General features: G+C 37.1%; 1 protein-coding gene across 1 annotated transcript in view; it reads left to right on the forward strand.

Annotated features, from left to right (window-relative positions):
• MOV10 (Mov10 RISC complex RNA helicase) overlaps nucleotides 1-14553 on the forward strand; it is a 349433-nt gene that overhangs the window by 271002 nt on the left and 63878 nt on the right. Inside the window, exon 18 of the mRNA XM_053706650.1 lies at nucleotides 2682-2770. Within this exon, the coding sequence (XP_053562625.1) occupies nucleotides 2682-2770 (89 nt within the window). The remainder of the gene's footprint in view (nucleotides 1-2681; nucleotides 2771-14553) is intronic.

A 14553-nucleotide genomic window follows, 5' to 3' on the forward strand; every position in this document is an offset into this window, starting at 1 on the left:
GTCGAATGACTGGGGTAGGCGGAGCCTAGGAGGGATCATGTGACCAGCTTTGCTGGGCTCTTTGCCATTTCCTGTTGGGGAAGAGAATATCCCACAAGTAAGGATGACGCCGTGGACCGGACACACCGTTGGAGAAAGTAATTTATCAGGTAAACATAAATTCTGTTATTTTTATACAGCGTTAGATTTTGTATATTTTAGACCATGGAGTTATGAATCATTGTCTCTGATATATAGTACAGTAATTTTTGTAAATGCATGAAGGAGTACTATCCCCATGAGATGCTAGAACGCACGCATTAATAACCTAGTAACGCTATGATACAAATAGCCACTTTTGGTAATTATATGTATTTTATCATGGTATAACTAATAAACACCAGTCTTTTAAATGATATTACGCTATTTGCAGAAACCTGCACACCAGAAATTAAAGGATATACACTTACACATACGTTAGAGGTGTGTCACCACAGTACTCTGTGGTTGGTCTGTTATTTCATTCAGACGACCAATCGTTCTAACGGTAATACACACCCCTGTTTACTATGGGGATTGTATACTCCTTCACGCATGCGCTTTAAGTCGGCTTGAACGCCGAGTTGAGCAAATATAAGCTGTGCAGTTTAGATATGGTTTATTCACCTGAGGAAGCGGTCAAGGTAGACCGGGAAACGCGTTGTGATATATGTTTATGAAATAAACATTTGTTTTTAACCATATCTGATCACGGCTGAGTGATATATTTTTTAGGAATCGTTATTTTAACAAACACTTGAAATCCGATCATAGCTACCAGCCCACCTGGTTTGGGCATCTCTCATATTACACAGCGAGAGAAAGGAGCAGGTGAAAGGGTTCAAGCTGCAAATTGCTGCAGACCGTACACAGTACTAGGAGCTCACTTTGAGGACGAGAGACCAGCTACCTGGACAGCTGTTAATGCTCCAGAAAGTCGTTGTAGCACTTCTCAAGTGCTTTACTTCTCGTAAGTACCATTTATGTGTGGGGAGTGAACAACTTTCAATACAGATTCACACTATGTTGGCGCCTTCTTCTTTATTGTATTCTATAATGATGCAAGCACTGCTGCCAGATGGCTGCAGATACGTGCACGCTCCTGAACTCACCAAGGATTACTCTTTAACAAAGGATACCAAGAGAACTAAGCACAATTGATAATATAAGTCAATTGGAAAGTTTTTAAAATGTCATGCTCAATGCAATCAATTTAAATTTAATTTTGGCTTTACTGTCCCTTTAATTGACAATTACTAATGACTCAACCTTTGCTGTATGGGGTGATCACCACAAAGAAGCATGGTGATGATCGTTTGGTCCTTCCATTGAACTTGACTGTGCTTTTTAAAGGTCCACTGAATACAGTAGAATTGCATATTTAATAAATGCATAATAAAGAGAGAATGCAAAAGCAGTTTGAATTTCAAATTAGTAGATTTTACTTTGACAAAAAGTCTGTTGGTTACATTGTCCTTCCAAATGCATCAAGTGACGGTCATCAACCAATCAGAAAATGAATTTAAGTATATCCTCTGAGTCTTAGACATGCTGTAAAAGCTGGTGCCTCAGGACAGAAACTGTACATATAAAAAGATTGTGCAAATTTTATATCGTTCGAAAGTGGTTTAATATCCCTTTAAACTTATTTCAGATAGAGCACAAACACTAAACAAATGCTAGATAGAATGATGCATTCAAAGAAAAGATTAGTCTGAGATTAACATGTAGATGTAGTTTTTAAAGTTTCATTAGCTGTTTAAATAGAGACAAAATAAGTGTAAAGTTTTAGGGGCCTATCTATCAAGCTCCGAATGGAGCTTGAAGGCCACAAGTTATGGAGCAGCGGTCTAAAGATCGCTGCTCCATAACCCTGTCCGCCTGCTCTGATGAGACGGACAGGAATCACCGGAAATCAACCCGATCGAGTACGATCGGGTTGATTGACACCCCCTGCTGGCGGCCGATTGGCCGCGAGTCTGCAGGGGGCGGCGTTGCATCAGCGATGTCTGTCGGACCTGATCCGCACTGTTGGATCAGGTCCGACAGACATTTGATAAATTGGCCCCTTAGTGTCTATAAAACAATGGGAGCTGCCATGTTGTAACTTAGGTTACCTTCTCAGCTGTGGCCAATTAGGGACAGTTATAAATAGGTCACTAGAGTGTGCAGCCAATGGCTGTGTGGAATATCAGTGTTCTGCACTTCCATTTCTAACAGGCACTGAAAAACCCACAATTTCAGAATGGAATTACAATAAAAGGGTACAAAATAATTAAGTATATTGTATTTTTTTAAAAAAAAAACATAATTTATCATTTTATGTTACCATCTCAAAGTGTTTAATGTCCCTTTAATCTTGACTTAACTTGACTGTCCCTTTTTTCATTTTATGGCACTTCTGGTGTGTTTTTTTCCCCCCTCCACATATAGTTTTCACATTGTTTCTGAGTTTCCTTGAAAAGCTGGTTTGTATTTTCTTTGATAATAAAACTAGTAGTGTAGGAGTAAAAACTATTCCATTAGTTGGGGGGGGGGGGGGGGGGGGTGTAAACAAAATCCTGAGCAGAATATTGAATGTTATGTTGCCATCTCCAATCTGACCAATGTATGTAAAATTAATATAGCATCTCCTTGACATTCTCTCTTGTTTTTGTTTTTAGAGATTTAATGTGGCAATTACAAGAGCTAAAGCACTTTTAATTCTGGTGGGGAATCCAATCGTACTTCAAAAGGATCCCAACTGGTCTCGGTATGTAATAGATAATAGACTCTTATAATGTGCTAAGACCATTAAGCATATGTATTGGTGTCAAAAATGAGTAGTGTAATAAAGTGGTGTTATGAGAACCAAACAGCTCAGATGGATGAAGGGATTTTGAGATTTGGTGGGAAGACTGATCACAATGGATTCAAATTATTATAAAAAAGGCATACATCCAATCAACATTTGACTTTAAATTTCAGCTAGAAAAGGCTTTTTTTAATTGTGCAATTATTTACAAACACCATTTAGTTGCAAGATTTGTATACAGTCTCTTGCAATAATGCATTTAAATTCACCTAGTTTTGCTACTTTAACACTGTTTGCTGAAATTGAAATCTCAGTACCCCATAACACACACCAGGACCACTTACCTGAGTTGCTACTGGAGGAGATACACCACTACCCACTGTTCATTTTGTTAGCAAATTTCTCGGCTGAAGCCAATTAGGAACAGGAATGTGTCAGGGTTACCCTTGTGGAACCTGCCATTAACACTTCGAGTTCTTAAAATAGGAAAACACTTTTAATTTTTATACTTATATTTATTTTACCCTCCATTTTGTGATTTATTTCTCAGTTGTTTTAGCGCACATAATAAAGCAAAATTATTAGCCGTTTTCTTCCATAAGGCAGGGAGAGTCCATGACTTCATTCCTTACTGTTGGGAAATACAACACCTGGCCATCAGGAGGAGGCAGACACCCCAGCCTAAGGCTTAAATATCCCTCCCACTTCCCCTATCCCCCAGTCATTCTTTGCCTTTTGTCACTATAGGAGGTGGCAGAGGAAGTGTTAGAAGATTTGGATAGTCCTGTAATGGGTATGTTCCCTTGAAAGAAAGGACTGGAGTTTTAAGTATTCATGTCAACCTCTCAGTGAGAGCATTGATGAAAGTTAGTCTGGAGATGCAGGGAAAGTTTTTCTGCGAAGCCATCCAGACTGCTGACTAACAGCTCCTGGGCAATCAGTGTTGAGGCTGTGCCTGTTCCACAGCATGGATCCTGGAGGTAAGATAAGTTTATATATACATTGCTATACAGGGTCACAGTGTGGCTTTATGCCTCAATTAGGATCAAGGGTTAATATCTCCTTCAGGGAGATTATTTGAACAGCATGGTGTTTATTATAACTGCATTTATGTGAGTTTTTGGGCTCATAGTGCTTTTGGCTTGAAACAAACAGGTTTCACTTTCGTTTTGGTGTGTTGGGCAGCTCATAATAGCTTGGCGCATTTTTCATAGCATGGGACGTACTGTCCTACGCACTACGTAATTGTTTTTCTTATGATCTTGCTGCGAATATCGCTCCTAGGAGAGTGTTTTCTCTGTTAGCTGTCTGGGTCTAGGAGGTGGTGAGTGCCCCAGCCATTGGGATTATAAAGGTGCCGTTTTTTTAATAAAGTGTATTTTTTGTCTGTCATTCTGTGAATATATCCTAGCTATGGAGGACTCTGATATTACATTAGAAGGTTCTGCTCCTTCTGTACTGATTAATAATTCCTGTTTATATTGTGAGGAGGCTGTGGTTTGCCCGCCTGTTCAATTTTGTTTCATTTGCCTAAGCACTGTTCTAAAGTCTAAGAAGGGAGACAAGCCTGCTATAATACTCATAGCGCTATTATCCCCTCTGAGCCATCTACCTCTCAGGAATCTGGGCCTTTTTCCTGTGGACTTTACCGCACAGTTACAATTGGTGGTGTCTGCAGCCCTGAGTGCCTTACCTCGTTTTAACAAACGCAAGAGAAAAGTTAAACATAGTTCTCCTAACTTAGTCTTCTAAATATTTTTCGGATTTAGCTATTATGTCCGAGCTATCCGAGGATGAGTTAACCTCTGCTTCAGAGGGTGAACTTGAGTCAGAGTCTTTAGTTTCTAAACCTCTTTCAGATGAGGAACCATTGAGCATCTGCATTTTTTTTATTAAAGGAGGTTCTGTCTATGCTAGAGGTTCCAGAGGCTACTCTCCCTGAGGAACCGAAGATCCCTAAATTAGACGGGGTTTATGAACATAGGAAGGTCTCTCTGACTTTTCCTGTGCCAGTTAAGATGGCGAACATTAATAGTAGTAGCGAATGGGAAAGATTAGGAACTTCTTTTTCCCCCTTTTTCTACTTTTAAAAATTATTCCCGGTCCCTGACGCTCAATTAGACTTGTGGGGCTCCATCCCTAAGGTGGATGGCGCTATTTCTACGCTGGCTAAGCGTATTACTATACCCCTGGAGGATAGCTTCTCTTTCAGAGAGCCTATGGATAAGAAAATGGAAACCTTTCTGAGGAAGATGTTTCGACATACAGGGTTTTTATTTCAACTGGGGGCAGCTGGAGCCGCGGTTGCTGGAGCAGCTACCTACTGGTGCGACACTCTCTCAGAGCTCATTGAGGTGGAGACTCTTGAGGGTGTTCAGGAGAGAATTAAGGCTCTGAGAATTGCTAACTCCTTCATCTGTGACGCGAATATGCAGATGTTTTGCATAAATGCAAAGGCTTCTGGCTTTGCGGTCCTAGCCTGCCGGGCTCTCTGGTTGAAGTCTTGGTCTGCAGATATGACTTCTAAATCCAGACTCCTTTCAAGGGGAAGATTTTATTCGGTCCAGGGCTGGACTACATTATTTCTACGGTTACTGGAGGGAAGGGTGCCTTGCTGCTGCAGGACAAGAAAAATAGGCCTAAGGGACAGCAATTGTCTAATTTTCGTTCCGACAAATCACAACGACAGCAATCCTCATCCAAGTCCGAGCAGCCCAAGGGTACTTGGAAGCCGGCTATGTCCTGGAATAAGTCTAGAAGAAACAGGTGATTGCACTACTAAATATCTTTGGAGTGAGACTGGACCTTCAAATGTACAGAATTAGCCTTATATATAGTTGAAGTGACTCCTAGGTGCTGTGTATAAACAAACACTTTTACAAATACAACTGAGATACAGTTGAAAAAAAAGTATACACGTGTAGCACTCTTCTCACGTATATTATAATAATTTTACTGGAGGGTGGTATGTTACCACAATGAAATTAAAAAAACTTTATTAGATATATTAAAAAGATGGATACTTAAAATCAACTAGAAGTATTGGGGTTAATATCTTGTATAATATAGTAATACTTCGTAATTATGTGGGTCAGTGTATTACCAGGGTTTTCATACGTAGTAATGTCTGGGGTCCTATATTATTTAGGTCCTCCGGACATGGATGTGCAACTCTGGAGATGTTTGGATTTGTGCAGTATTATCCCCAGGTTGGTGTTAATGCTTGGTGCAAACAGTATTAATATTCATTTTGCCACATATTTAGAAATCCCTATGTAGGGGTTATTAAAGTTTGAAAAACCGTTTGAAATAACCACTGATTATTCACTTTATTGTGGTATTGTGAGTTTAGGTTTATAGTATCTGTAATATAAGAGTATGTAGATACCCTTATATGTTTGATAATATCAGATGTTCCCCAACTTAGCGTGATTCTTTAGTACCAGCACTGTTTATTAGACTAATCTAATACTTTAACCATAATCCTATTATACGCATTAGTAGAAATTGATCTTGGATTATATCCACTGGATCTGATAAAGATATGTTATACTGATATTGATTTATACCGTGCTATATCCGTTATGAATATTTGCTTGATTTATACTATTCATGGATATGCACAGACAAAGGCTGTGACGGACATTTTCCAAAGTACAGACCTTAGTGAAGGACACCAAGGTACATTTGAAATTAAAAACATTATTTTATAGTGCTTGGTGTTATTATACTGATGCAGATACCACTGATCCTATAACCTGCCCTTCTCTGGCTATACCCATGTGCCAGTGTCACTACTGTGTCATTATATAGTGCTTGGTGTTATTATACTGATGCAGGTACCACTGATCCTATAACCAGCCCTCCTCTGGCTATACCCATGTGCCAGTGTCACTACAGTGTCATTATATAGCTCTGGGTGTTATTATACTGATGCAGATACCACTGATTCTATAACCAGCCCTCCTCTGGCTATACCCATGTGCCAGTGTCACTACAGTGTCATTATATAGCTCTGGGTGTTATTATACTGATGCAGATACCACTGATTCTATAACCAGCCCTCCTCTGGCTATACCCATGTGCCAGTGTCACTACAGTGTCATTATAAAGTGCTGGGTGTTATTATACTGATGCAGATACCACTGATCCTATAGCCTGCCCTTCTCTGGCTATACCCATGTGCCAGTGTCACTACAGTGTCATTATATAGCTCTGGGTGTTATTATACTGATGCAGATACCACTGATTCTATAACCAGCCCTCCTCTGGCTATACCCATGTGCCAGTGTCACTACAGTGTCATTATATAGCTCTGGGTGTTATTATACTGATGCAGATACCACTGATCCTATAACCTGCCCTTCTCTGGCTATACCCATGTGCCAGTGTCACTACAGTGTCATTATAAAGTGCTGGGTGTTATTATACTGATGCAGATACCACTGATCCTATAGCCTGCCCTTCTCTGGCTATACCCATGTGCCAGTGTCACTACAGTGTCATTATATAGCTCTGGGTGTTATTATACTGATGCAGATACCACTGATTCTATAACCAGCCCTCCTCTGGCTATACCCATGTGCCAGTGTCACTACAGTGTCATTATATAGCTCTGGGTGTTATTATACTGATGCAGATACCACTGATTCTATAACCAGCCCTTGTCTGGCTATACCCATGTGCCAGTGTCACTACTGTGTCTTTGTATAGAGCTGAGTGTTATTATACAGATGCAGATACCACTGACCCTATAACCAGCCCTCCTCTGGCTATACCCATGTGCCAGTGTCACTATTGTGTCATTATATAGCGTTGGCTGTTATTACACTGATGCAGATACCACTGACCCTATAACCAACCCTTGTCTGGCTATACGCATGTGCCAGTGTCACTACTGTGTCTTTGTATAGAGCTGGGTGTTATTATACAGATGCAGATACATATCCAGTATTTCACTCAGGCTTTATTCCATAACTTTTCATCCAATATCGCTAGCAGTCTCTTGACAAGCTACTAACTTTATTCAAACTACATTTTTTTTTTTTCTTCCTATTATTTAATCAGAAAGAAAAGATATACTAAGGTTGTGGCGGACACTGCAAGGGCTAGTCACGGACACCAGTGTCCATGTATGGACACCTTGCCTATCCCTGATACTGTTATAAATTTCTAATCGTTACCGTTTGTAATGCTGTTCATTTAGGATTTTTGTATCAGCAATACTGAATAACTGTAATAAAGTGCAAACTGTCCTATAAGTTTCCTTTATAAGTATCCTTGCAAATATGTTCCAAGGATTGAAAAAATTAAGAGCATATTGGAATCCGTGTGGATTGGGTGAAAAAGTTTCTATATCCTATTTCCCACAGTATACTGTTAAAGTACAATGGATATTATAATTCCTAAATAGATTAGTATATAAAGGGCTTGGCAGGTTGCACCTTCGTATTATGTAGCTGTTTGTTCGCCTACAATGTATTGTTCAAGTACAATGAATATTATAAATCCAGAATGGATGTTCTTCCTATGGGAGGGATCAATAAACACACTTTCTGAATTCCTGAATAAACTCAACCCCAATAACCTAAATATCAAGCTTACATATGAATATAGTACTGAAGAAGTTACATTTCTGGACCTAAAAATATCAAGAGGTGAATCTGGAATAATCAAAACGTACCTCTTCAGAAAAAAGACTGCCACTAATGGTATCCTCCACGCCACCAGTGGACATTCACCAAGCACAATTAAAGCACTCCCAACAGGAGAATTCTTAAGAATCAAAAGGAACTGCTCAGATACGACAACACATGCACATAAGCAAATTAATTACAAGTAAGACTTAAACAAAGAGGATATAGCAACAGAAGTATAAAAAAAGCAAGACAACGAGCTAATTGTACTAACAGACATGACCTCTTACAAAAAAGAGGAAAATCAAAGCTGAAACTACTCAACTGATCTTAACATACTCACCTCAATCCCAAAAAGTCATACATATCTTAAATAAACATCTTCATATTCTTCAAGCAGATTCCAAACTGAATACTATCATAGGCGAGAGGATACAAGTAGCTATAGACGTACTAAAAATCTGGACGACGTACTCAGCCCCAGTCATTTTGTCAGGAGAAAGACGATGTGACCCCATAGCATTGGGTTTTTTCAAATGTAGAAACTGTTCCATCTGTCAACACACCTCTAATGTCAAATCGATTAACAGATAGATTTGGCCAAACGCATAAAATTCAGTCTCATATCAATTGCAATACAGAGAGCATCATTTATGCTATCACTTGCAGCTGTGATTTGTATTACATAGGTATAACCAAGAAAATTTTGCATCAGGATGCTGGAACATCTAAGCAATATAAGAAACGCTGAAAGGGACTTAAGGAACCACAAAAACATCAAGTGTAGCAGCCCATTTCTTAATCTACCACCAAGGGAAAACATCAGAATTCCATTAAACAAGAAAAAAGGGGAGATTGTGGGAGGCGCTCAAAGAGCAGTCTGCTCCTAAATATGTCCTTATATATATATTAAAAATATATATTAAAAAAAAAAATTAGTAATCCCTTATTAAAATCTGTGTGCTGATAATTAAAAGTTCCTTTAGAAAGTTACTCACAGAATATAAAGAAAACCTCACTCAAATTCCAAACACGTCTATAATTTTATTAAACACTCTAAAATTAACACAATCAATTCCTATATTCCTAGGACACCGGTGTCTCAATTTACATATAATATTCCATATATAAGAATTCCTAAATAGATTGCTTTTAATTAAAAATATATAAAACAATTTTTACAGTTAGTAACTTGGTTAATATAAGTTGCTCAGTTGATACAAATCACACAATTGATACAAGTTATCTCAAACAATTTCAATAAGCAAGCATATACTTTGTCTTTAAATGTTCTGTGTAAAAAACAGAGAATGAAGCCAAAAAAAAAAAAGAAAAACAGAGAATGAAGCCAAGAAGAAAAAAAAAGAAAACAAATTAAATTTGATGATTACACTAAGCACTTTTTATTGTGTATTCAATCATATGCACTTTGCCCAAAAGTTTTTTGACTTTCTGTGTCTTATATCAAGGCCAAATTTCCAAATCCACAGATTTAACACTCTCAGTATCTGTGCAGTTCCTTTGTTAAAAGTACGTTTAACGGATATATTAATGAATTCCTTTTTGCAAAGATAAATATTACATGCAGAGCCCAAGCCTCTTAGTTGAAAAATAAGGTTTACAATACCTGTTGTCTCCTGATAATAGAGAGTTCCTCACTCAATTTTCAAATATTGCTTTTCAGCAGTTCACTTGGTCACAAGCTGTTGAGTGTTTGGCTACCAGGAGCCGTTACTCACCAATCAGCTTTAAGGTTGTGTAGTGCGCGCACTGTTTGAATCCGGTGCTTTAAGCTCCTACCGCAGTTTCTCCATACAGTTGTTTCTTTCCTTAGTGTGTGAAGTCGTATTTGCGGTTATGGGAGCAGGCAGGGAAACACTTTCAATTGTCTTTCGTCAGATAGAAACAAACAGACAAATTCTCCAATAGTTTGGTTTTTTCATCTGTATTCTTTGGAGCTCAGGTGTTTGATCAACGCGTGTCGGCTCTCTGTGAGCCTTTGTCAAGAAATTGAGTGAGGAACTCTCTATTATCAGGAGACAACAGGTATTGTAAACCTTATTTTTCAACTAAGAGGCTTGGACTCTGCATGTAATATTTATCTTTGCAAAAAGGAATTCATTAATATATCCGTTAAACATACTTTTAACAAAGGAACTGCACAGATACTGAGAGTGTTAAATCTGTGGATTTGGAAATTTGGCCTTGATATAAGACACAGAAAGTCAAAAAACTTTTGGGCAAAGTGCATATGATTGAATACACGATAAAAAGTGCTTAGTGTAATCATCAAATTTAATTTTTTTTTTTTTCTTCTTGGCTTCATTCTCTGTTTTTTTGTTTTGTTTTTTTTTGGCTTCATTCTCAGTTTTTTACACAGAACATTTAAAGACAAAGTATATGCTTGCTTATTGAAATTGTTTGAGATAACTTGTATCAATTGTGTGATTTGTATCAACTGAGCAACTTATATTAACCAAGTTACTAACTGTAAAAATTGTTTTATATATTTTTAATTAAAAGCAATCTATTTAGGAATTCTTATATGGAATATTATATGTAAATTGAGACACCGGTGTCCTAGGAATATAGGAATTGATTGTGTTAATTTTAGAGTGTTTAATAAAATTATAGATGTGTTTGGAATTTGAGTGAGGTTTTCTTTATATTCTGTGAGGAACTTTTAATTATCAGCACACAGATTTTAATAAGGGATTACTAATTATTTTTTTTTTTATTTTAATATATATTTTTAATATATATATAAGGACATATTTAGGAGCAGACTGCTCTTTGAGCGCCTCCCACAATCTCCCCTTTTTTCTTGTATATATTGGTTACTTCCGTTTGGAGAGAGGTGTAACAATAGTGGGTGTGCTAAGTGCTGCTGAAACCAGGATCCTAGACAAACCCTGTTAACTGGATCAGAATTCCATTGTTTTGGAATCGAAAAAATATCCTTGGGAATTAGAGGCGGAAACCTAGAGGAAATTTTATTGAAAAAAGAAAGCCGCTGGATCTATCTTATGAATTCAGTCTGTCCAAACGGCATAAATGAAAATAACAATTTTTTCACAAATGTTTTTGATCAACAAACATTGCGGACATTACATGGCCCTTTATGAACATTATATATAGTAACATATAAATTATGAGAAAAAACTCTCACCTAAAATTGGAGGTGGTTTAAACCCCCTATTGGAACCTGTAATTTGGACTTTTTTATGACTAATAAAATTGAGATGACTAATTAGATAATTTTCATATATAAAAATATTAACTAGCATGGAGTATAATATAATCATTATTACACATTTAACACTCAATGCACTTCCCTCACCAATCCTTGCACAATATTATCCCAAGAAATTCAGCACTCTCACCTAAGTAAGGTATCACTATCAATTCACTATAATAATAGTAGATATGTAAATATCACAGTATAAATTATGACACCTACATATAAGTAATGTATGAGATTACTATAACACTATGATTCACCCCTAGGAACACAATGGGTGTAAAATGATCAGCACTACAATATAGGTTATAGATACAATGTATACTGAGTATTTATGACTAAATCAATTAATCTAAACACTTACATTCTAAATAGAATGTTGTAGGTTCATTATTAAATATGACACGACCATAACTACACAATTAACATTTATTACACACCCTTTTTCTCTATTTTTCCTTAGCAATTTCAGCACCAGTACCACTATCAATATGAAATGAGACTAGATATTCCTCTATATATAATGTAGGAGTTTGTTAAAAATAAATAACAAGATCCATCTGTATAAATACAATGGTGTTATTAATTAGCACCCACAATGTAATCAGTATATAAATTATAGCTGATTTGTCAATATTTATACTCAAGCTCCTGCTCAATAATGTAAGATCTAATAAATAGAAGGATCAAATAAATATAAGATTTGCAAATAAGCAATATCTCTAATTATTAGATAGTATCGATACATGAGTCACTGATGCAACTAACTTAAGTCTATAATAAACAGACTGAGGGATTCAACATGACAATCAAAAATGAATACCATCTTAAATATGTCAATACATATTAAGGACCTAAATTGATAATATGAAGGTTGCTATCATTTACTCCAAATATGCCAAAATGTTAGTGACGCGTAACATGTAATAAGGTACCTTGGATCAGAGCTAACCAAACTTGTAACATTTGATAGAATGGAATTTATGTTAAAATTGTAGAACTATATACAAATAATGTTACAATTATCCTAATACCACCAGAATAAGATACATTGTTAGCATAATATCTAAGACATGATAAATACGTTAACACACATATATAGGTATAAATTTAATAATATAGCTTGCACGATGTTCCAACTAAAACATCTGAATAAAGAAGACATGATAAATATGTTAATATATATATAAAGGTATATGTGTAACAATGATTTGTACGTGTCAGGGTTTTTTCCCTGTTGTGTTTGCCATGTGCTGCTGGCAGCCATTTTACTCACCTCTCTTCCTGACTCTGGTGCATTGTGGGGGATGCTGCTCAATTCCTGCACTTCCTTTTATGGCCAGACTGGTGTGCATCATCCATGTGAGACAGGATGCAGTCTCAGAATTGTGATGTCATCACTTATTATTTAAAGGGCCTCTGTTCAGTATGCTTTGCATTTGCGTTGTCTCAGACCTGTTTGTGAGAGTTCCTGTGTATTACCTGGCTGCCTGACGTCCTTCCTGGTTCCAGATCCCTGGCTTGTCCCTGACTCTGCTGTTTTCCTTGTTCCTGATTCCGGCTCGTCTGACTATTCGCTTTGGCTCCTGACTCGGCTCGTCTGACTACCAGCTCTGGTTTTGATTCCTGGCTTATTTGACTTGTGGACTTTTTATTATTTTTTGCTATCAATAAAGGTGTGATTATTTTTGCACTTCTCGTCTCAGTCTGATTCCTGGCACCCTGACAGTACGATGTTCCAACTAAAACATCTGAAGCTACAGTTTGAAAATCGGAAATGGACGAACTGGTATGGAAATCCAATTCTGAGCTATATTTGTAGATTGGGATAGAATTAACAATACTATCACATATTTCTAACTATTGTAAGAAGATACGTAACACTCCTGCAACCACCAATGATCTATACAGACATATACAAAGATCACTAGACTTGAGAGTGATCTGATTCGCCAACTTACCCTAAGAGGTGTGGTTATGTACTACAAAAAGCCGCCGATGCCGCGGCACCCCGCCTTCGAAAAAGCCGGAGAAGCCGGCGAAACATGTCAGGGGAAAGGGCAGTTGGGACCTTTCATTTTTAAACTATCTAGTATGTTATTGAGGTTAATTTACTGATATCTGAGTTGACATACATTGTATACTCAGATTAGTGAGGCCATAGACTGGGACTTTTCGTACCGTAGTAAGCACTGACCGAAGGTCGTGCAATTTGGCGAACAAACTGCTACACAATAGGAAGGTGCAACCTGCCAAGCTCTTTATATACTAATCCATTATGGATTTATAATATTCATTGTACTTGAACAATACATTGTAGGCGAACAAACAGCTACATAATACGAAGGTGCAACCTGCCAAGCCCTTTATATACTAATCTATTTAGGAATTATAATATCCATTGTACTTGAACAGTATACTGTGGGAAATAGGATATAGAAACTTTTTCACCCAATTCACACAGATTCCAATATGCTCTATATTTTTTCAATCCGTGGAACATATTTGCAAGGATACTTATAAGGAAACTTATGACAGTTTGTACTTTATTAGTTATTCAGTATTGCTGATACAAAAATCAAACAGCATTACAAACGGGAGATTAGAAATTTATAACACAGTATAAATCCAGTAAATGTTCCTAACGGATATAGCACGGTATAAATTAATCAGTATAATATATAATTACCGTATCTGATACTATCTATTGGAAACAAATAAGGTATAGGGTCAAGCTTAATTTTGTAAGTACCAACCATCATGATGAAGTGAAACATTGAAATTTATCTTTTTTTTTTTTTTTTTAATTTTTTATTGAGACATTGAGTGGAAATAACAGGAAATAAAATATGTCCCAGCACAAG

The sequence above is a fragment of the Bombina bombina genome, chromosome 3 (genome assembly GCF_027579735.1).
Source record: "Bombina bombina isolate aBomBom1 chromosome 3, aBomBom1.pri, whole genome shotgun sequence".
In the NCBI taxonomy this organism is placed as follows: domain Eukaryota; kingdom Metazoa; phylum Chordata; class Amphibia; order Anura; family Bombinatoridae; genus Bombina; species Bombina bombina.